The following is a 23252-nucleotide window of genomic DNA, read 5'->3' on the forward strand; positions in this document are numbered from 1 at the left end:
CCAATTTTTATAAACCTTTCCAAAGTTTTTCATATAATTGCTTAGGCATTAACTAGTACCCCTGCAGTGTTTTCTAGATGTTTCCAAGGCTTTTTCACATGGTCACCAAAACACCCTGATGAAAAAATTGTAAGGTTATGGTAAGGCAAAATTTTGATTTTGACCAATTTTTATAAACCTTTCCAAATTGGTTTAGATCATTCATACGGCATTAACTAGTACTCCTGCAGTGTTTTCTGGATGATTTGAAGTTTTTTTTTTTATTGTGGTAACAAAAACACCCTGATGAAAAAATAGTAATATCGTAAGGAAAATTTTTGATTTTGACCAATTTTTATAAACTTTTCCAAAGTGGTTTAAATCAATGCTAAGGCAGTAACTAGGACTCCTGCAGTGTTTTGTAGATGTTTCCAAGGTTTTTTCATGTGGTCACCAAAACACCCTGATGAAAAAATAGTAAGGCTATAGTAAGGCAAAATTTTGATTTTGACCAATTTTTATAAACCTTTCCAAATTGGTTTAGATCATTCATACGGCATTAACTAGTACTCCTGCAGTGTTTTCTGGATGATTTGAAGGTTTTTTTTTTATTGTGGTCACAAAAACACCCTGATGAAAAAATAGTAATATCGTAAGGAAAATTTTTGATTTTGACCAATTTTTATAAACTTTTCCAAAGTGGTTTAAATCAATGCTAAGGCAGTAACTAGGACTCCTGCAGTGTTTTGTAGATGTTTCCAAGGTGTTTTCATGTGGTCACCAAAACACCCTAATGAAAAAATATGTAGGCTATAGTAAAGGAAAAATTTTGATTTTGACCAATTTTTATAAACCTTTCTAAAGTGGTTTAGATCATTGCCAAAGCATTAACTAGTACTCCTGCAGTGTTTTCTAGATGTTTTGAAGGTTTTTTCATGTGGTCAAAAAAACACCCAGATGAAAAAATAGTAAGGCTATAGTAAGGAAAAATTTTGATTTTGACCAATTTTTATAAACCTTTCTAAAGTGGTTTAGATCATTGCTAAGGCATTAACTAGTACTCCTGCAGTGCTTTCAGGATGTTTCCAAGTTTTTTTCATGTGGTCACCAAAACACCCTAATGAAAAAATATGTAGGGTATAGTAAAGGAAAAATTTTGATTTTGACCAATTTTTATAAACTTTTCCAAAATGGTTTATATAATTGCTAAGGCATTAAGTAGTACCCCTACCGTGGTTTCAAGATGTTTCCAAGTTTTTTTCATATGGTCACCTTTACACCCTAATGAAAAAATATGTAAACTATAGTAAAGGAAAAATTTTGATTTTGACCAATTTCTATAAACCTTTCCAAAGTGGTTTATATAATTGCTAAGGCATTAACTAGGACTCCTGCAGTGTTTTCTAGATGTTTCCAAGGTTTTTTCATGTGGTCACCAAAACACCCTGATGAAAAAATAGTAAGGTTATAGTAAGGCAAAATTTTGATTTTAACCAATTTTTATAAACCTTTCCAAAGTGGTTTAGATCATTGCCAAGGCATTAACTAGTACTCCTTCAGTGTTTTCTAGAGTTTTTGAAGGTTTGTTTATTGTGGTCACAAAAACACCCTGATGAAAAAATAGTAAAGTTATAGTAAGGAAAAATTTTGATTTTGACCAATTTTTAAAAACCTTTCCAAAGTGGTTTGGATCATTCATACGGCATAAACTAGTAGTCCTGCAGTGTTTTCTAGATGTTTTGAAGGTTTTTTTTATTGTGGTCACAAAAACACCCTGATGAAAAAATAGTAAGGCTATAGTAAGGAAAAATTTTGATTTTGACCAATTTTTATAAACCTTTCCAAAGTGGTTTATATAATTGCTAAGGCATTAACTAGTACCCCTGCAGTGTTTTCTACATGTTTCCAAGGTTTTTTCACATGGTCACCAAAACACCCTGATGAAAAAATTGTAAGGTTATAGTAAGGCAAAATTTTTATTTTGACCAATTTTTATATACCTTTCCAAAGTGGTTTAGATCATTCCTAACGCATTAACTAATACTCCTGCAGTGTTCTCTAGATGTTTCCAAGTTTTTTTCATGTGGTAACCAAAACACCCTGAAGAAAAAATTGTAAGGTTATAGTAAGGCAAAATTTCGATTTTAACCAATTTTTATAAACCTTTCCAAAGTGGTTTAGATCATTCATACGGCATTAACTAGTAGTCCTGCAGTGTTTTCTAGATGTTTTGAAGGTTTTTTTATTGTGGTCACAAAAACACCCTGATGAAAAAATAGCAATATAGTAAGGAAAAATTTTGATTTTGACCAATTTTTATAAACTTTTCCAAAATGGTTTAAATCATTGCTAAGGTATTAACTAGGACTCCTGCAGTGTTTTCGATATGTTTCCAAGGTTTTTTCATGTGGTCACCAAAACACCCTGATGAAAAAATAGTAAGGCTATATAGCAAGGCAAAATTTTGATTTTGACCAATTTTTATAAACCTTTCCAAAGTGGTTTATATAATTTCTTAGGCATTAACTGGTACCCCTGCAGTGTTTTCTAGATGTTTCCAAGGTTTTTTCAGATGGTCACCAAAACACCCTGATGAAAAAATTGTAAGGTTATAGTAAGGCAAAATTTTGATTTTGACCAATTTTAATAAACCTTTCCAAAGTGGTTTAGATCATTCATACGGCATTAACTAGTACTCCTTCAGTGTTTTCTAGATGTTTCCAAGGCTTTTTCACATGGTCACCAAAACACCCTGATGAAAAAATTTTAAGGTTATAGTAAGGAAAAATTTTGATTTTGACCAATTTTTATGAACCTTTCCAAAGTGGTTTATATTACTGCTAAGGCATTAACTAGTACTCCTGCAGTGTTTTCTAGATTTTTCCAAGGTTTTTTCATGTGGTCACAAAAACACCCTGATGAAAAAATTGTGAGGCTATAGTAAGGCAAAATTTTAATTTTGACCAATTCTTATAAACCTTTCCAAAGTGGTTTAGATCATTCATACGGCATTAACTAGTACTCCTGCAATGTTTTCTAGATGTTTTGAAGGGTTTTTTATGCGGTCACAAAAACACCCTGATGAATAAACTGTAAGGCCATAGTAAAGGAAAAATTTTGATTTTGACCAATTTTTATAAACCTTTCCAAAGTGGTTTATATCAATGCTAAGGCATTAACTAGTACTTCTGCAGTATTTTCTAGATGTTTCCAAGGTTTTTTCACATGGTGACCAAAACACCCTGATGAAAAAATTGTAAGGTTATAGTAAGGAAAAATTTTGATTTTGACCAATTTTTATAAACCTTTCCAAAGTGGTTTAGATCATTACCAAGGCATTAACTAGTACTCCTTCAGTGTTTTCTAGATGTTTTGAAGGTTTGTTTATTGTGGTCACAAAAACACCCTGATGAAAAAATAGTAAGGTTATAGTAAGGAAAAATTTTGATTTTGACCAATTTTTATAAACCTTTCCAAAGTGGTTTATGTAATTTCTAAGGCATTAACTAGTACCCCTGCAGTGATTTCTAGATGTGTCCAAGGTTTTTTCACATGGTGACCAAAACACCCTGATGAAAAAATTGTAAGGCTATAGTAAGGAAAATTTTTGATTTTGACCAATTTTTATGAACCTTTCCAAAGTGGTTTATATGATTGCTAAGGTATTACTTAGTTCTCCTGCGGTGTTTTCTAGATGTTTCCAAGGTTTTTTTATGTGGTCACAAAAACACCCTGATGAAAAAATAGTAAGGCTATAGTAAGGCAAAATTTTGATTTTGACCAATTTTTATAAACCTTTCTAAAGTGGTTTAGATCATTGCCAAGGCATTAACTAGTACTCCTTCAGTGTTTTCTAGATGTTTTGAAGGTTTGTTTATTGTGGTCACAAAAACACCCTGATGAAAAAATAGTAAGGTTATAGTAAGGAAAAATTTTGATTTTGACCAATTTTTATAAACCTTTCCAAAGTGGTTTATGTAATTGCTAAGGCATTAACTAGTACCCCTGCAGTGATTTCTAGATGTTTCCAAGGTTTTTTCACATGGTGACCAAAACACCCTGATGAAAAAATTGTGAGGTTATAGTAAGGAAAAATTTTGATTTTGACCAATTTTTATGAACCTTTCCAAAGTGGTTTATATTACTGCTAAGGCATTAACTAGTACTCCTGCAGTGTTTTCTAGATGTTTCCAAGGTTTTTTCACATGGTCACCAAAACACCCTGATGAAAAAATTGTAAGGCTATAGTAAGGAAAATTTTTGATTTTGACCAATTTTTATGAACCTTTCCAAAGTGGTTTATATGATTGCTAAGGTATTACTTAGTTCTCCTGCAGTGTTTTCTAGATGTTTCCAAGGTTTTTTCATGTGGTCACAAAAACACCCTGATGAAAAAATAGTAAGGCTATAGTAAAGCAAAAGTTTGATTTTGAGCAATTTTTATAAACCTTTCCAAAGTGGTTTATATAAATTTTAAGGCATTAACTAGTACTTCTGCAGTATTTTCTAGATGTTTCCAAGGTTTTTTCACATGGTCACTAAAACACCCTGATGACAAAATTGTAAGGTTATAGTAAGGCAAAATTTTGATTTTGACCAATTTTTACAAACCTTTCTAAAGTGGTTTAGATCATTCATACGGCATTAACTAGTACTCCTGCAGTGTTTTCTAGTTGTTTCCTAGGTTTTTTCATGTGGTCACCAAAACACCCTGATGATAAAATGTTAAGGATATAGCAAGGCAAAATTTTGATTTTTTACCAATTTTTATAAACCTTTCCAAAGTGGTTTAGATCATTCATACGGCATTAACTAGTACTCCTTCAGATTTTTCTAGATGTTTTGAAGGTTTTTTTTATTGTGGTCACAAAAACACTCTGATGAAAAAATAGTAAGGCTATAGTAAGGCAAAATTTGGATTTTGACCAATTTTTATAAACCTTTCCAAAGTGGTTTATATCATTGCTAAGACATTAACTAGGACTCCTGCAGTGTTTTGTAGATGTTTCCAAGGTTTTTTCACATGGTCACCCAAACATCCTGATGATAAAACTGAAAGGCTATAGTAAGGAAAAATTTTGATTTTGACCAATTCTTATAAACCTTTTCCGAAGTGGTTTAGATAATTCATACGGCATTAACTAGTACTCTTTCAGTGTTTTCTAGATGTTTTGAAGGTTTTTTTTATGTGGTCACCAAAACACCCTGATGAAAAAACTGTAAGGTAATAGTAAAGGAAAAATTTTGATCTTGACCAATTTTTATAAACCTTTCTAAAGTGGTTTATATCATTCATACGGCATTAACTATTACTCCTTCAGTGTTTTCTAGATGTTTTGAAGGTTTTTTTTTATTGTGGTCAGAAAAACACCCTGATGAAAAAATAGTAAGGCTATAGTTAGTCAAAATATTGATTTTGACCAATTTTTATAAACCTTTCCAAAGTGGTTTAGATCATTGATACGGCATTAACTAGTACTCCTTCATTGTTTTCTAGATTTTTCGAAGGTTTGTTTTTTGTGGTCACAAAAACACCCTGATGAAAAAATAGTAAGGCTATAGTGAGGAAAAATTTTGATTTTGACCAATTTTTATAAACCTTTCCAAAGTGGTTTATGTAATTGCTAAGGCATTAACTAGTACCCCTGCAGTGTTTTCTAGATGTTTCCAAGGTTTTTTTCACATGGTCACCAAAACACCCTAATGAAAAAATTGTAAGGTTATAGTAAGGAAAATTTTTTATTTTGACCAATTTTTATGAACCTTTCCAAAGTGGTTTATATTACTGCTAAGGCATTAACTAGTACTCCTGCAGTGTTTTCTAGATATTTCCAAGGTTTTTTCATGGGGTCACAAAAACACCCTGATGAAAAAACTGTAAGGTTATAGTAAGTCAAAATTTTGATTTTGACCAATTTATATAAACCTTTCCAAAGTGGTTTATGTAATTGCTATGGCATTAACTAGTACCCCTGCAGTGTTTTCTAGATGTTTCCAAGGTTTTTTCACATGGTCACCAAAACACCCTGATGAAAAAATTGTAAGGTTATAGTAAGGAAAAATTTTGATTTTGACCAATTTTTATGAACCTTTCCAAAGTGATTTATATTACTGCTAAGGCATTAACTAGTACTCCTGCAGTGTTTTCTAGATATTTCCAAGGTTTTTTCATGTGGTCACAAAAACACCTTGATGAAAAAATTTTAAGGCTATAGTAAGGCAAAATTTTAATTTTGACCAATTCTTATAAACCTTTCCAAAGTGGTTTAGATCATTCATACGGCATTAACTAGTTCTCCTGCAATGTTTTCTAGATGTTTTGAAGGTTTTTTTTATGTGGTCACAAAAACACCCTAATGAATAAACTGTAAGGCCATAGTAAAGGAAAAATTTTGATTTTGACCAGTTTTTATAAACCTTTCCAAAGTGGTTTATATTAATGCTAAGGTATTAACTAGTACTTCTGCAGTATTTACTAGATTTTTCCAAGGTTTTTTCATGTGGTCACCAAAAAACTCTGATGAAAAAATAGTAGGGTTATACTAAGGCAAAATTTTGATTTGGACCAATTTTTATAAACCTTTCTAAAGTGGTTTAGCTCATTGCCAAGGCATTAACTAGTACTCCTGCAATGTTTTCTAGATGTTTTGAAGGTTTTTTTTATGTGGTCACAAAAACACCCTGATGAATAAACTGTAAGGCCATAGTAAAGGAAAAATTTTGATTTTGACCAATTTTTTAAAAACCTTTCCAAAGTGGTTTAGATCATTCATACGACATTAACTAGTACTTCTGCAGTATTTTCCAGATGTTTTGAAGGTTTTTTTTTATTGTGGTCAGAAAAACACCCTGATGAAAAAATAGTAAGGCTATAGTAAGGAAAAATTTTGATTTTGACCAATTTTTATAAACCTTTCCAAAGTGGTTTATATAATTGCTAAGGCATTAACTAGTACTCCTGCAGTGGTTTCTAGATGTTTTGAAGGTTTTTTTCATTGTGGTCACAAAAACACCCTGATGAAAAAATAGTAAGGCTATACTAAGGCAAAATTTTGATTTTGACCAATTTTTATAAACCTTTCTAAAGTGGTTTAGATCATTGCCAAGGCATTAACTAGTACTCCTTCAGTGTTTTTTAGAGTTTTTGAAGGTTTGTTTATTGTGGTCACAAAAACACCCTGATGAAAAAATAGTAAGGTTATAGTAAGGCAAAATTTTAATTTTGACCAATTTTTATAAACCTTTCCAAAGTGGTTTATATCATTGCTAAGACATTAACTAGTACTCCTGCAGTGTTTTCTAGATGTTTTCAAGGTTTTTTTCATGTGGTCACAACAACACCCTGATGAAAAAAGTGTAAGGCTATAGTAAGGCAAAATTTTAATTTTGACCAGTTTTTATAAACCTTTCCAAAGTGGTTTATATTAATGCTAAGGTATTAACTAGTACTTCTGCAGTATTTACTAGATTTTTCCAAGGTTTTTTCATGTGGTCACCAAAAAACTCTGATGAAAAAATAGTAGGGTTATAGTAAGGCAAAATTTTGATTTTGACCAATTTTTATAAACCTTTCTAAAGTGGTTTAGATCATTACTAAGGCATTAACTAGTACTCCTGCAGTGTTTTCTAGATTTTTCCAAGGTTTTTTCATGTTGTCACCAAAACACCCTGCTGAAAAAATAGTAAGGTAAAATTTTGATTTTCACCAATTTTTATGAACCTTTCCAAAGTGGTTTATATTACTGCTAAGGCATTAACTAGTACTCCTGCAGTGTTTTCTAGATGTTTCCAAGGTTTTTTCATGTGGTCACAAAAACACCCTGCTGAAAAAATAGTAAGGTAAAATTTTGATTTTCACCAATTTTTATGAACCTTTCCAAAGTGGTTTATATTACTGCTAAGGCATTAACTAGTACTCCTGTAGTGTTTCCTAGATGTTTCCAATGTTTTTTTTTACAGGGTCACCAAAACACCCTGATGAAAAAATAGTAAGGCTATAGTAAGGCAAAATTTTGAATTTGATCAATTTTTATGAACCTTTCCAAAGTGGTTTATATCATTGCTAAGGCATTAACTAGTACTCCTACAGTGTTTTCTAGATGTTTTGAAGGTTTTTTCATGTGGTCACCAAAAAACTCTGATGAAAAAATAGTAGGGTTATAGTAAGGCAAAATTTTGATTTTGACCAATTTTTATAAACCTTTCTAAAGTGGTTTATGTAATTGCTAAGACATTAACTTGTACTCCTGCAGTGTCTTCTAGATGTTTCCAAGGTTTTTCCACATGGTCACCAAAACACCCTGCTGAAAAAATAGTAAGGTAAAATTTTGATTTTGACCAATTTTTATGAACCTTTCCAAAGTGGTTTATATCTTTGCTAAGGCGTTAACTAGTAGTCCTGCAGTGTTTTCTAGATGTTTCCAAGGTTTTTCCATGTGGTCACCAAAACACCCTAATGAAAAAATTGTTAGGCTACAGTAAAGGAAAAATTTAGATTTTGACCAATTTTTATGAACCTTTCCAAAGTGGATTTGATCATTACTAAGGCACTAACTAGTACCCCTGCAATGTTTTCTTGATGCTTCCAAACATTTTTCATGTGGTCACCAAAACACACTGACAAAAAATTAGTAAGGCTATAGTAAGGCAAAAAGTTGATTTTGACCAGTTTTTATAAACTTTTCCAAAGTGTTTTAGATGACATCCAACGCATTAACTAGTACTCCTGCAGTGTTTTCTAGATGTTTCCAAGGTTTTTTCATGTGGTCACCAAAACACCCCTTTGAAAAAGTAGTACAGCTATAGTATGTGCTCTAAAAATGTCAATCAATTCAATCAATCAATCAAATTTTATTTACATATCGCCAAATCATAGCAAAAGTTATCTGATGACACTGTACATATCGAGTTGGTCAAAGCCAGACTCTAATCCAATTTACAGAAACCCAATAGAATACTCCAGGAGCAAACACTTGTGGCTGGTGATATGGAAGGAAAAACTTCCCTTTAACAGCAGAAACCTGGAGCAGACCCAGACTCCTGGAGGATCGACATCTGCCTTGACCAATATGGGTGAAACAGAGAGGGGAAAGGAGGAGAAAAAGAGAGAGATAAAAGAGACTGGGGGAGAGGGGTAGAAGGGGGGGAGATTGGGGGAGAAGGGGGGAAGTAGGGAGACAGACATTGATGCTATTGATGCACAGATAACTGAACTAGAACCTTCAAGAAGTAGATCAGCTGGTGTTCGTATAATTACTGGAAACCAGAACAAAGGTCCATGACTTTTAATACTACTACTACATAACAAGCACTAACAGTGGATAAACTACTAATACAACAGCTAGTACAAATAACAGAAACTTCTACAATCTATAGTACTAAATGATAAACACTATCATAACTATATGGATAAGTGAGTGATGACGATGAAGGCAGGAGAGAGGCAGGACCACAGCAGCAGGTCCTGAGATGATCCTGGGAAAACCTGTGATGATCCTGGACAAACCTGTGAGGCGATAAAGCACAGACACTCCAGGGAAGAAGTCAAGTCAGTAACATGTATTTATTGGAGTGTAAATAGAAGAGAAAATTAGAAGAGAAAAGGACAGGGAGAAAGAGGAGCAGAGAGGAGGTCAGAGAGGAGGAGGAGCAGAGAAGAGCTCAGTGTATCCAGATGAGTCTCCATCAGTCTAAGCCTATAGCAGCAGAAGTAAGAGCAGCCTGAGCTCCCCTAAATATAAGATTCATCAAAAAGGAACGTTTTGAACCTACTCTTGAACATAGAGAGGGTGTCTGCCTCATGGACTGAGGCAGGGAGGTGGTTCCACAACAGAGGAGCTTGATAGCTGAAGGCTCTGGCCCCCGTCCTACTTTTGGAGATTCTCAGGACCACCAGTAAGTCTACATGTCGAGAGCGTAGTACTACTAAAAGCTCTTTCAGATCAGTAGGTGCCTGACCGTGAAGGGCTTTGTAAGTGAGGAGGAGTATTTTAAAGTATTAGTATTAGTATTTTAAAGTCTATCCTAGATTTTACAGGAAGTCAGTACAGAGAAGCCAACACAGGAGAAATGTGGTCAATTATGTGACAAAGTAGTAAAACTATAGTAAAGAAAAATGTTTATTTTGACAAATCTTTGTAAACCTTTCTAAAGTGTTTTAGATGCTTGCTAAAGCATTGACTAGTACTCCTGCACTGTTTTCTCGATGTTTACAAGGTTTTTTCATGTGGTCACCAAAACACCCTGATGAAAAAATAGTAAGGATATAGTAAGGCAAAATTTTGATTTTGACCAATTTTTATAAATCTTTCCAAAGAGGTTTAGACCATTGCTAAAGCAGTAACTAGTACTCCTGCAGTGTTTTCTAGATGTTTCCAAGTTTTTTTCACGTGGTCACCAAAACACCCTGATGAAAAAATTGTAAGGCTGTAGCAAGGAAAAATTTTGATTTTGATCAATTTTTATGAACCTTTCCAAAGTGGTTTATATCATTGCTAAGGCATTAACTAGTACTCCTACAGTGTTTTCTAGATGTTTCCAAGTTTTTTTTCATGTGGTCAACAAAACACCCTGATGAAAAAAAAGTAAGGTTATAGTAAGGAAAAATTTAGATTTTGACCAATTTTTATGAACCTTTCCAAAGTGGATTAATCATTGCTAAGGCATTAACTAGTTCTCCTGTAGTGGTTTCTACATGTTTCCAAGGTTATTTCACGTTGTCACCAAAACACGCTGATGAAAAAAGAGTAAGGCTATAGTAAAGTAAAATTTTGATTTTGACAAATTTTTATGAACCTTTCCAAAGTGGATTAATCATTGCTAAGGCATTAACTAGTTCTCCTGTAGTGGTTTCTAGATGTTTCCAAGTTTTTTTTCACATGGTCACAAAAACACCCGGATGAAAAAATAGTAAGGCTATAGTAAGGGAAAATTTTGATTTTGACCAATTTTTATAAACCTTTCCAAAGTGGTTTATATCATTGCTATGGAATTAACTAGTACTCCTGCAGTGTTTTCTAGATGTTTCCAAGGTTTTTTCACGTGGTCACCAAAACACCCTAATGAAAAAATTGTAAGGCTATAGCAAGGCAAAATTTTGATTTTGATCAATTTTTAAAAAACCTTTCCAAAGTGGTTTAGATCATTCATACGGCATTAACTAGTACTCCTGCAGTGTTTCCTAGATGTTTCCAATGTTTTGTTTTTTTTTTACACGGTCACCAAAAAACCCTGATGAAAAAAAGTAAGGTTATAGTAAGGAAAAATTTTGATTATGACCAATTTTTATGAACCTTTCCAAAGTGGATTAATCATTGCTAAGGCATTAACTACTTCTCCTGTAGTGGTTTCTACATGTTTCCAGGTTTTTTTCACATGGTCACAAAAACACCCGGATGAAAAAATAGTAAGGCTATAGTAAGGAAAAATTTTGATTTTGACCAATTTTTATAAACCTTTCCAAAGTGGTTTAGATCATTGCTATGGAATTAACTAGTACTCATGCAGTGGTTTCTAGATGTTTCCAAGGTGTTTCACGTGGTCACCAAAACACCCTAATGAAAAAAATATTTAGGCTACAGTAAAGGAAAAATTTTGATTTTGACCAATTTTTTATAAACCTTTCCAAAGTGGTTTATATCATTGCTAAGGCATTAATTAGTACTCCTGCAGTGTTTTCTAGATGTTTCCAAGGTTTTTTCATGTGGTCACCAAAACACCCTGATGAAAAAATAGTAAGGCTATATAGTAAGGCAAAATTTTGATTTTGATCAATTTTTATGAACCTTTCCAAAGTGGTTTATATCATTGCTAAGGCATTAACTAGTACTCCTACAGTGTTTTGTAGATGTTTCCAAGGTTTTTTTTTTTATTTTTTGGTCACCAAAACACCCTGATGAAAAAAATAGTAAGGTTAGAGTAAGGCAAAATTTGGATTTTGACCAATTTTTAAAAAACCTTTCCAAAGTGGTTTAGATCATTCATACGGCATTAACTAGTACTCCTGTAGTGTTTCCTAGATGTTTCCAATGTTTTTTTTTACAGGGTCACCAAAACACCCTAATGAAAAAATAGTAAGGCTATAGCAAGGCAAAATTTTGAATTTGATCAATTTTTATGAACCTTTCCAAAGTGGTTTATATCATTGCTAAGGCATTAACTAGTACCCCTACAGTGTTTTCTAGATGTTTCCAAGGTTTTTCACGTGGTCACCAAAATACCCTGATGAAAAAATAGTAAGGTTAGAGTAAGGAAAAATTTTGATTATGACCAATTTTTATGAATCTTTCCAAAGTAGTTTATATCATTGCTAAGGAATTATCTAGTACTCCTGCAGTGTTTTCTAGATGTTTCCAAGGTTATTTCACGTTGTCACCAAAACACCCTGATGAAAAAATAGTAAGGTTATATATAGTAAAGTAAAATTTTGATTTTGACAAATTTTTATAAACCTTTCTAAAGTGGATTAATCATTGCTAAGGCATTAACTAGTTCTCCTGTAGTGGTTTCTAGATGTTTCCAAGTTTTTTTCACATGGTCACAAAAACACCCGGATGAAAAAATAGTAAGGCTATAGTAAGGAAAAAATTTGATTTTGACCCATTTTTATAAACCTTTCCAAAGTGGTTTAGATCATTGCTATGGAATTAACTAGTACTCCTGCAGTGGTTTCTAGACGTTTCCAAGGTTTTTCACGTGGTCACCAAAACACCCTATTGAAAAAATATTTAGGCTCTAGTAAAGGAAAAAATTTGATTTTGACCAATTTTTATAATCCTTTCCAAAGTGGTTTATATCATTGCTAAGGCATTAATTAGTACTTCTGCAGTGTTTTCTAGATGTTTCCAAGGTTTTTTAATGTGGTCACTGAAACACCCTGATGAAAAAATTGTAAGGCTATAGTAAGGCAAAATTTTGATTTTGATCAATTTTTATGAACCTTTCTAAAGTGGTTTATATCAATGCTAAGGCATTAACTAGTACTCCTACAGTGTTTTCTAGATGTTTCCAAGGTTTTTTTTTTTTTTTTGGTCAGCAAAACACCCTGATGAAAAACATAGTAATGTTAGAGTAAGGCAAAATTTGGATTTTGACCAATTTTTTTAAAACCTTTCCAAAGTGGTTTAGATCATTCATACAGCATTAACCAGTACTCCTGTAGTGTTTCCTAGATGTTTCCAATGTTTTTTTTTACAGGGTCACCAAAACACCCTGATGAAAAATAGTAAGGCTATAGCAAGGCAAAATTTTGATTTTGATCAATTTTTATGAACCTTTCCAAAGTGGTTTATATCAATGCTAAGGCATTAACTAGTACTCCTACAGTGTTTTCTAGATGTTTCCAAGGTTTTTTTTTTGTTGTTGTTGTCACCAAAACACCCTGATGAAAAAATAGTAAGGTTAGAGTAAGGCAAAATTTGGATTTTGACCAATTTTTTAAAAACCTTTCCAAACTGGTTTAGATCATTTATACGGCATTAACTAGTACTCTTACAGAGTTTTCTAGATGTTTCCAAGGTTTTTTCATGTGGTCACCTAAACACCCTGATGAAAAATTTGTAAGGCTCTAGTAAGGCAAAATTTTGACAAATTTTTATAAACCTTTGCAAAATGGTTTGGATCACTCCTACGGCATTAACTAGTACTCCTGCAGTGGTTTCTAGATGTTTCCAAGTTTTTATCACGTGGTCACAAAAACACCCTGATGAAAAAATAGTAAGGCAAAATTTTGATTTTGACCAATTTTTATAAATCTTTCCAAAGAGGTTTAGACCATTGTTAAAGCATTAACTAGTACTCCTGCAATGTTTTTTAGATGTTCCAAAGCGTTTTTCATGTGGTCACCTAAACACACTGATGAAAAAAATAGTAATGGCTGTAGTAAGGAAAAAAGTTGATTTTGACCAGTTTTATAAACTCTATAAACTTTTATAAACCTTTCCAAAGTGGTTTAGATCATTGCGAAGGCATTAACTAGTACTCCTGCAGTGTTTTGTAGATGTTTCCAAAGTTTTTTCACATGGTCACCAAAACACCCTGATGAAAAATTAGTAAGGCTATATACTAAAGTAAAATTTTGATTTTGACCAATTTTTATAAACCTTTCTGAAGTGGTTGAGATCATTGCTAAGGCATTAACTAGTACTCCTGCAGTGTTTTCTAGATTTTTCCAAGGTTTTTCACGTGGTTTCCAAAACACCCTGATGAAAAAATTGTGAGGCTATAGTAAGGAAAAATTTTGATTTTGACCAGTTTTTATAAACCTTTCCAAAGTGGTTTATATCAATGCTAAGGCATTAACTAGTACTCCTGCAGTGTTTTCTAGATGTTTCCAAGGTTTTTTTTTTTTTTTTTTTTTTGGTCACCAAAACACCCTGATGAAAAATAGTAAGGTTAGAGTAAGGCAAAATTTGGATTTTGACCAATTTTTAAAAAACCTTTCCAAAGTGGTTTAGATCATTGCTAAGGCATTAACTAGTATTCCTGCAGTGGTTTCTAGATGTTTCCAAGGTTTTTTCACGTGGTCACCAAAACACCCTGATGAAAAAATACTAAGGCTATAGCAAGGCAAAATTTTGATTTTGACCAATTTTTATAAATCTTTCCAAAGAGGTTTAGATCATTGCTAAGGCATTAACTAGTACTCCTGCAGTGGTTTCTAGATGTTTCCAAGGTTTTTTTTTTTATTTTTTGGTCACCAAAACACCCTGATGAAAAAAAATAGTAAGGTTAGAGTAAGGCAAAATTTGGATTTTGACCAATTTTTAAAAAACCTTTCCAAAGTGGTTTAGATCATTCATACGGCATTAACTAGTACTCCTGTAGTGTTTCCTAGATGTTTCCAATGTTTTTTTTTACAGGGTCACCAAAACACCCTGATGAAAAAATAGTAAGGCTATAGCAAGGCAAAATTTTGAATTTGATCAATTTTTATGAACCTTTCCAAAGTGGTTTATATCATTGCTAAGGCATTAACTAGTACCCCTACAGTGTTTTCTAGATGTTTCCAAGGTTTTTCACGTGGTCACCAAAAACACCCTGATGAAAAAATAGTAAGGTTAGAGTAAGGAAAAATTTTGATTATGACCAATTTTATGAATCTTTCCAAAGTAGTTTATATCATTGCTAAGGAATTATCTAGTACTCCTGCAGTGTTTTCTAGATGTTTTCCAAGGTTATTTCACGTTGTCACCAAAACACCCTGATGAAAAAATAGTAAGGTTATATATAGTAAAGTAAAATTTTGATTTTGACAAATTTTATAAACCTTTCTAAAGTGGATTAATCATTGCTAAGTGCATTAACTAGTTCTCCTGTAGTGGTTCTAGAATTTTCCAAGGTCTTTTTTTTTTTTTTGGTCACCAAAACACCCTGATGAAAAAAATAGTAAGGTTAGAGTAAGGCAAAATTTGGATTTTTACCAATTTTTTAAAAACCTTTCCAAAGTTGGTTTAGATCATTCATACGGCATTAACTAGTACTCCTGTAGTGTTTCCTAGATGTTTCCAATGTTTTTTTTTACAGGGTCACCAAAACACCCTGATGAAAAAATAGTAAGGCTATATATAGTAAGGCAAAATTTTGATTTTGACCAATTTTTATAAACCTTTCCAAAGTGGTTTAGATCATTGCTAAGGCATTAACTAGTACTCCTGCAGTGGTTTCTAGATGTTTCCAAGGTTTTTTCACGTGGTCACCAAACACTTTGATGAAAAAAATAGTATGGCTATAGCAAGGCAAAATTTTGAATTTGATCAATTTTTATGAACCTTTCCAAAGTGGTTTATATCATTGCTAAGGCATTAACTAGTACTCCTACAGTGTTTTCTAGATGTTTCCAAGGTTTTTCACGTGGTCACCAAAACACCCTGATGAAAAAATAGTAAGGTTAGAGTAAGGAAAAATTTTGATTATGACCAATTTTTATGAATCTTTCCAAAGTAGTTTATATCATTGCTAAGGAATTATCTAGTACTCCTGCAGTGTTTTCTAGATGTTTCCAAGGTTTTTTCACGTGGTCACCAAAACACTTTGATGAAAAAATAGTATGGCTATAGCAAGGCAAAATTTTGAATTTGATCAATTTTTATGAACCTTTCCAAAGTGGTTTATATCATTGCTAAGGCATTAACTAGTACTCCTACAGTGTTTTCTAGATGTTTCCAAGGTTTTTCACGTGGTCACCAAAACACCCTGATGAAAAAATAGTAAGGTTAGAGTAAGGAAAAATTTTGATTATGACCAATTTTTATGAATCTTTCCAAAGTAGTTTATATCATTGCTAAGGAATTATCTAGTACTCCTGCAGTGTTTTCTAGATGTTTCCAAGGTTATTTCACTTTGTCACCAAAACACCCTGATGAAAAAATAGTAAGGCTATATATAGTAAAGAAAAATTTTGATTTTGACAAATTTTTATAAACCTTTCCAAAGTGGATTAATCATTGCTAAGGCATTAACTAGTTCTCCCTGTAGTGGTTTTCTAGATGTTTCCAAGTTTTTTTCACATGGTCACAAAACACCCGGATGAAAAAATAGTAAGGCTATATATAAAGCAAAATTTTGATTTTGACCAATTTTTATAAACCTTTTCAAAGTGATTTAGATCATTGCTAAGGCATTAACTAGTGTCTCTTACAGTGTTTTCTAGATGTTTCCAAGGTTTTTTCATGTGGTTGCCTAAACACCCCTGATGAAAAATTGTAAGGCTCTAGTAAGGCAAAATTTTGACAAATTTTTATAAACCTTTGCAAAATGGTTTGGATCATTCCTACGGCATTAACTAGTACTCCTGCAGTGGTTTCTAGATGTTTCCAAGTTTTTATCACGTGGTCACCAAAACACCCTGATGAAAAAATAGTAAGGCAAAATTTTGATTTTGACCAATTTTTATAAATCTTTCCAAAGAGGTATAGACCATTGCTAAAGCATTAAGTAGTACTCCTGCAATGTTTTTTAGATGTTCCAAAGCGTTTTTCATGTTGGTCACCAAAACACCCTGATGAAAAAAATAGTAAGGCTGTAGTAAGGAAAAAAGTTGATTTTGACCAGTTTTATAAACTCTATAAAGTTTTATAAACCTTTCCAAAGTGGTTTAGATAATTCCTACGGCATTAACTAGTACTCCTGCAGTGTTTGCTGGATGTTTCCAAGTTTTTTTTTTATGGTCACCAAAACACCCTGATGAAAAAATAGTAAGGATATACTAAGGCAAAATTGTTATTTTGACCAATTTTTTGAACCTTTCCAAAAGTGGTTTAGATCATGCAAAGGCATTAACTAGTACCCCTGCAGTGTTTGCTAGATGTTTCCAAAGTTTTTTCACATGGTCACCAAAACACCCCTGATGAAAATTAGTAAGGCTATATACTAAAGTAAAATTTTGATTTTGACCCAATTTTATAAACCTTCTGAAGTGGTTGAGATCATTGCTAAGGCATTAACTAGTACTACCTGCAGTGTTTTCTAGATTGTTCCAAGTTTTTTCACGTGGTTACCAAAACACCCTGATGACAAAACTGTGAGGCTATAGTAAGGCAAAATTGTGATTTTGACCAGTTTTATAAACCTTTCCAAAGTGGTTTATATCAATGCTAAGGCATTAACTAGTACTCCTGCAGTGTTTTCTAGATGGTTCCAAGTTTTTTCATGTGCCACCAAAACACCCTGATTGAAACATACTAAGGTTATAGTAAGGCAAAATTTTGATTTTGACCAATTTTTATAAATCTTTCCAAAGAGGTTTAGACCGTTGCTAAAGCATTAACTAGTACTCCTGCAGTGTTTTTTAGATGTTTCAAAGCTTTTTCATTTGGTCACCTAAACACACTGATGAAAAAAAATAGTAAGGCTCTAGTAAGGAAAAAAAGTTGATTTTGACCAATTTTATAAACTTTTCAAAAGTGTTTTAGATGACTGCCAACGCATTAATTAGGACTCCTGCAGTGTTTTCTAGATGTTTCCAAGGTTTTTCATGTGGTCACCTAACACCCTGATGAAAAAATTGTAAGGCTCTAGTAAGGCAAAATTTTGACAAATTTTATAAACCTTTGCAAAATGGTTTGGATCATTCCTACAGCATTAACTAGTACTCCTGCAGTGTTTTCTAGATGTTTTGAAGGTTTTTTTCATGTGGTCACCAAAACACCCTGATGAAAAAAATAGTAAGGCTATAGCAAGGCAAAATTTTGATTTTGATCAATTTTTATAGACCTTTATAAAGTGGTTTATATCATTGCTAAGGCATGAACTAGTACTCCTGCAGTTTTTTTAGATGTTTCCAAGGTTTTTTTCATGTGGTCACCAAACACGCTGATGAAAAAATAGTAAGGCTATAGTAAGGCAAAAAGTTGATTTTGACCAATTTTTATAAACTTTTCCAAACTGATTTATATCATTGGTAAGGCATTAACTAGCACCACTGCAGTGTTTTCTAGATGTTTCTAAGCATTTTTCATGTGGTCACCAAAACACCCTGATGAAAAAAAAATAGTAAGGCTATAGTAAGGCAAAATTTAGATTTTGACCAATTCTTATAAACCTTTCCAAAGTGGTTTAGATCTTTGCTAAAGCATTGACTAGTACTCCTGCAGTGTTTTCTAGATGTTTCCAAGGTTTTTTCATGTGGTCACCAAAAACACTCTGTTGAAAAAATTGTAAGGCTACAGTAAGGCAAAATTTTGATTTTGACCAATTTTTATAAACCTTTCCAAAGTGTTTTAGATGACTACCAATGCATTACCTAGTACTTCTGTTTTGTTTTCTAGATGTTTACAGGTTTTTTTTCATGTGGTCAACAAAACAACTTGATGAAAAAATTTAAAGGCTATAGTAAGGCAAAATTTTGATTTTTACCAGTTCTTATAAACCTTTCAAAGTGGTTTAGATCATTCCTGCGGCATTAACTAGTACTCCTGCAGTGTTTCTGGATGTTCCAAGCGTTTTTCATATGGTCACCGAAACACACTGATAAAAAAAAATAGTAAGGAACCCACTGAACACTGCAGGAGCCTGCAGAGCTGAAGGAACATGTGATCAACGTCTTTTAGTTTTTGTAACAAAGACTGACTCACGTTAACGTTTCACCGCTGGGGTGTCACAGAATATTCAGATGATCAGTGTTTCTTAAATGTTCCTTCAGGGTCCAAAAGGTGAATCCATCGTGGGCCCTCCAGGACCAGCTGGAGCTCCGGGTCAGCCTGGAGCCCAGGGCTTTGGACGACCTGGTCCCAAGGCCCCCCCTGGCCCTGCTGGCCCCCCAGGACCTGCAGCTGCCTATGCATCCGGTATAGACGCAGCTTTCTATCAAGAAAAAACTGTAAACCAAACTATGAGAAGTGGTTTAATTTTCGGGCTCAACTGTCACTTTTCAGGCATCAGCATCCCGGGTCCACCTGGTCCCCCCGGTCCACCTGGATCTCCTGGATATTCCAACCCGGTAAGAGGCCCAGACCACCTTTCAGAGATGAGTTGAGTTTCAGTGCGTGGTGAAACAGGCATGGCGTATATTTCAGGTGAACACCTTTAAGTCGGGGTCCAAGCCCTGAGCAAAGACACCCACCGGGCTGCAGAGGGAAGTCTGGCCTACGTCTCAGAGAAGGGAGGAGAGCTGTACGTCAGGACACGCAACGGGTGGGCGAAAGGTTCAGTGGGTTTGGTCGTCTGGGGGGTTTAGGACAGTTTCCTACAAACATATACCGAAAAATAAACACCAAAAAAACATATATGGACAAAAGCGGGGGTCTGTCAGATGGTTTTTACTGAAGTTCTGTCAACATTGATTTTGTTCTTGTTTTTTATCCATGACTATGACTTTAATGTTCTATGATAGAAAAACCTCCATTAAATTTTAAAGAAAATTAATGTTTTTCCCAGCTAGGATAGGCTCCAAGCGACCACCCGTGACCCTAGTGAGGATAAAGCAGGTTCAGAAAATGAATGAATGAATGAATGTTTTTATCTCAAATCATCATGAACAGGACATGTTACAGCTGTAGACATGCTGTATCCCAATACTTTTCTCCATATAGTTTATAAACATCAATATTTCCTTAAGTTTGAAGGGAGATTTTTCTTCTTAAGTGAGAGCTGTGAAGCAAGGTAGGTGTTAGTTGTGGTAGAAAATGATTATTTACAGTCAGAGCAGGAAAAGTACTTGAGGAAATTTAGAGGTAGAACATTTAAAATCATAGCCATGGTTACAAAAACAGAAAAAAACAATGTTGAGGTAAATTTAGTAAAAACCATCTCTGAGGTATTTTTGAAGCAAAGATAAGATAAAAACAAGATGATAAAAAGGGCAAAAATAGCATAAAACACACAAGACAAAAAAAACAATATCCACATGAAAACAATGTATAAACAAAATAAAAATTATGTAAAAACACAAACAAACAAAATAAACCAAACTAACCAAAAGAAACACATGACTTCAAAGTGTCCACATACTTTTGTCCACATGCGTCATATTTTTATGACATAAATAAAAATAAAAAAAAAACAGACTGAACAGGATTTTATTGCTTGAAACAAAAGCGTCCTCAGCATCTTGTCCTCGTTTCAGCTCGGAGAGTTGATCCAGCAGGGGCCTTCGTCCTCAGCGGCATCCCAGTCCCTCAGCAGATCTGGAGAATGGACTAGACCACATCGGATCCACAGTCAGGTCTATGCAAACGCACACATCTACATGTACTGATACGACAACAGGAAACAGGCAGATCGGAAACCTGACGCAATATGAAAAAATAAAACTGAAAACACACGGATGTCTCAACAGGAGCTGCAGGAGGGCAGTCGGGGTTATCAGCCGAGCTACAACGTACTGCCGCAGACCTTCAACGCCGTACCCGGGGGTGAGTAGAGCTAACGTCAGGAAAGTACCGCTCACTTTACGATATACTAAACACTATAGAACACCAAAAAAAGACTGAAAAGATGGAACAGACAAAAACAACAAAGACATAAAAGGAAAAATTACATAAAAAATACATAAAAATATAGATGAAACAATGTGAAATATAAAGAAGTTGAAAACAATGTAATAAAATACTGAAAAAAAAAATGTTGCAAAATGCACACAAAGGACATCAAAAACAACTAGAAGCACTCGGAGAGCGCAGACCTCCGCCAAGGCTGATCAGTGGCACCCCCCGTGGGCCCCCCCACCCCCGATCACCACAAAATGTAAATGCATTTCTTCCTTATCCCATTTCAACAAACCCTGAAATTTCATGCTCAAAGTCTGTCCATAACTTTGTGAGTTATGTTGCACACTAACGGACAGACAAACAAACAGACAGACAAAAAAAAAACCCTGGCAAAAACATAACCTCCTTAGCGGAGGTAATGATAAAAGACAAAAATAGCATAAAACACTCAAGATAATTACAACACAATATGTAACAGTATATGAAACAATTAAAGTATAAAAGGACTGAAAGCAAATGAAAATATGTTAATAAAATGATGTGAAGACACAAAATAAAAGCAGCATGAAAAGACCAAACATGATGGTAAAAGATGCAACAATACAACATGAAAAAAAGATGGAAATGATAGAAATGTCTTAAAAGATGCAACAAAACAAAAACAACATAAACGATAAGATGAAAATGACAAAAACATGAAGACAAACATGATAGAATCAAAAAACAAATGACATAAAAAAAACAAGATGAAATGTATATAAATGACAAAATGACTTAAAAGACGTAAATACTAAAACAAAATAAACGACAAAGAAGCAACATGAAAAATGGAAACATAAGACAAACAAAATATGAAGACAAACATACAAAAAAACAGAAGACAGATGACTTCATAAAAAACACAAAACAGCATAAAACACACAATATAAAGTTTAAAAATGATGTAAAAGACAAACTAAATGATGCAGCAAGTTGAAAACAATGTCAGACATAATGTTTAGTTTAGTGGATTCAGGTCCAGGTCCATTTACCTGTTGAGTCCAACCTTTATTCAGTAAACGTCTCATAAACTGTACTCCAGCTGTGGACCGCCCACCTGTGAAGAAATACCTGTTCACCATGGCTCCTCCTCTTCTTCCTCCTCCTTTTCTCCTCCTCTTCTTCCTCTTCCTTTTCTCCTCCTCTTCTTCCTCTTCCTCCTCCTCCTCTTCTTCCCTTCTTCCTCCTCCTCCTATCCCTATTCCTCCTCCATCTCTTCTCTTCCTCCTCCTTCACATCTTCCTCCTCCTGTTCTTCCTCCTCCCCCTCCTTCTCTTCTTCCTCTTCCTCCTCCTCCTCTTCTTCCTCCTCCTCCTATTCTTCTTCCTCCTCCTCCTCTTCTTCCTCCTCCTATTCTTCTTCTTCCTCCTCCTCCTCCTCTTCTTCCTCCTCCTCTTCTTCCTCCTCCTCCTCTTCTTCCTCTTCTTCCTCTTCCTCCTCCTCCTCTTCTTCTCTTCTTCCTCTTCCTCCTCCTCTTCTTCCTCCTCCTCCTCTCCTCAGCTCCATCTGGTTGCTCTGAACGGCCCCTCTTAAAGGTGACATGCGTGGTATCCGTGGTGCAGACCTTCCAGTGCTACCAGCAGGCTCGCTCCATGGGTCTGACCACCACGTACCGGGCCTTCCTGTCCTCACACCTGCAGGACCTGGCCACCATCGTGAGGAAGGCGGACCGAGTGGACATGCCTGTGGTCAACCTGAGGTGAGGCCCAACTCTGGTGGTTTATTCACCTGTAACTGCACCAAACACACACACACATGCACACACACACACACACCATATTTATGCCCTTTAGATGGATGTGACTGCTGGAATAAAAGACGGATAGTACTGAGTTCCAGCGCGTTTGGCAGCGGTGATGGATGATTTGCTGCCTTCAGGTTCATATTGGGGGTTACTGAGTTCACTTGTATCCATCTGCCTCTCAGGGCGAGGTGTTGTTCAGCAGCGGATGTCCATCTTTTCTGGCAACGGAGGCGCCTTTAATCCAGCCACGTCCATCTTCTCCTTCGACGGACGTGATGTTCTGACCGATCCAGCGTGGTGAGTGTCTGCGAGACGCTACGTGAGGAAAATGAAGGAAAGAGTCGTCCTGTTCAGGGTTAATGAGGTCAAGGAAGGACTTCAGCTGCAAAACAAACCCAGGGACGGATGTGGACAAAAGTATGTGGACACATGGATTCAGGTGTTTCTTTTCTACGGGGTCTGAGATACAAAACAAAATGTCATAATATAGTTTCATATTGGGATAAAATATCATTGCATTGGTTAGTTGGGTTTAAATTGTTATCCTTTGCTTCCACAGTTTGGAT

General features: G+C 34.5%; 1 protein-coding gene across 1 annotated transcript in view; it reads left to right on the forward strand.

The window, feature by feature from the left end:
• The window catches only part of LOC115436957 (collagen alpha-1(XVIII) chain-like), a 95436-nt gene that overhangs the window by 70618 nt on the left and 1566 nt on the right, over nucleotides 1-23252 (forward strand). The window contains 10 exon segments of the mRNA XM_030159985.1: nucleotides 19118-19262; nucleotides 19350-19414; nucleotides 19491-19508; nucleotides 19511-19619; nucleotides 20535-20638; nucleotides 20753-20827; nucleotides 22443-22463; nucleotides 22465-22506; nucleotides 22508-22641; nucleotides 22868-22983. Coding sequence (XP_030015845.1) covers nucleotides 19118-19262; nucleotides 19350-19414; nucleotides 19491-19508; nucleotides 19511-19619; nucleotides 20535-20638; nucleotides 20753-20827; nucleotides 22443-22463; nucleotides 22465-22506; nucleotides 22508-22641; nucleotides 22868-22970 — 816 coding nt within the window. The 3' untranslated portion in view covers nucleotides 22971-22983.

Source organism: Sphaeramia orbicularis, chromosome 17, assembly GCF_902148855.1.
Source record: "Sphaeramia orbicularis chromosome 17, fSphaOr1.1, whole genome shotgun sequence".
NCBI classification, from domain to species: domain Eukaryota; kingdom Metazoa; phylum Chordata; class Actinopteri; order Kurtiformes; family Apogonidae; genus Sphaeramia; species Sphaeramia orbicularis.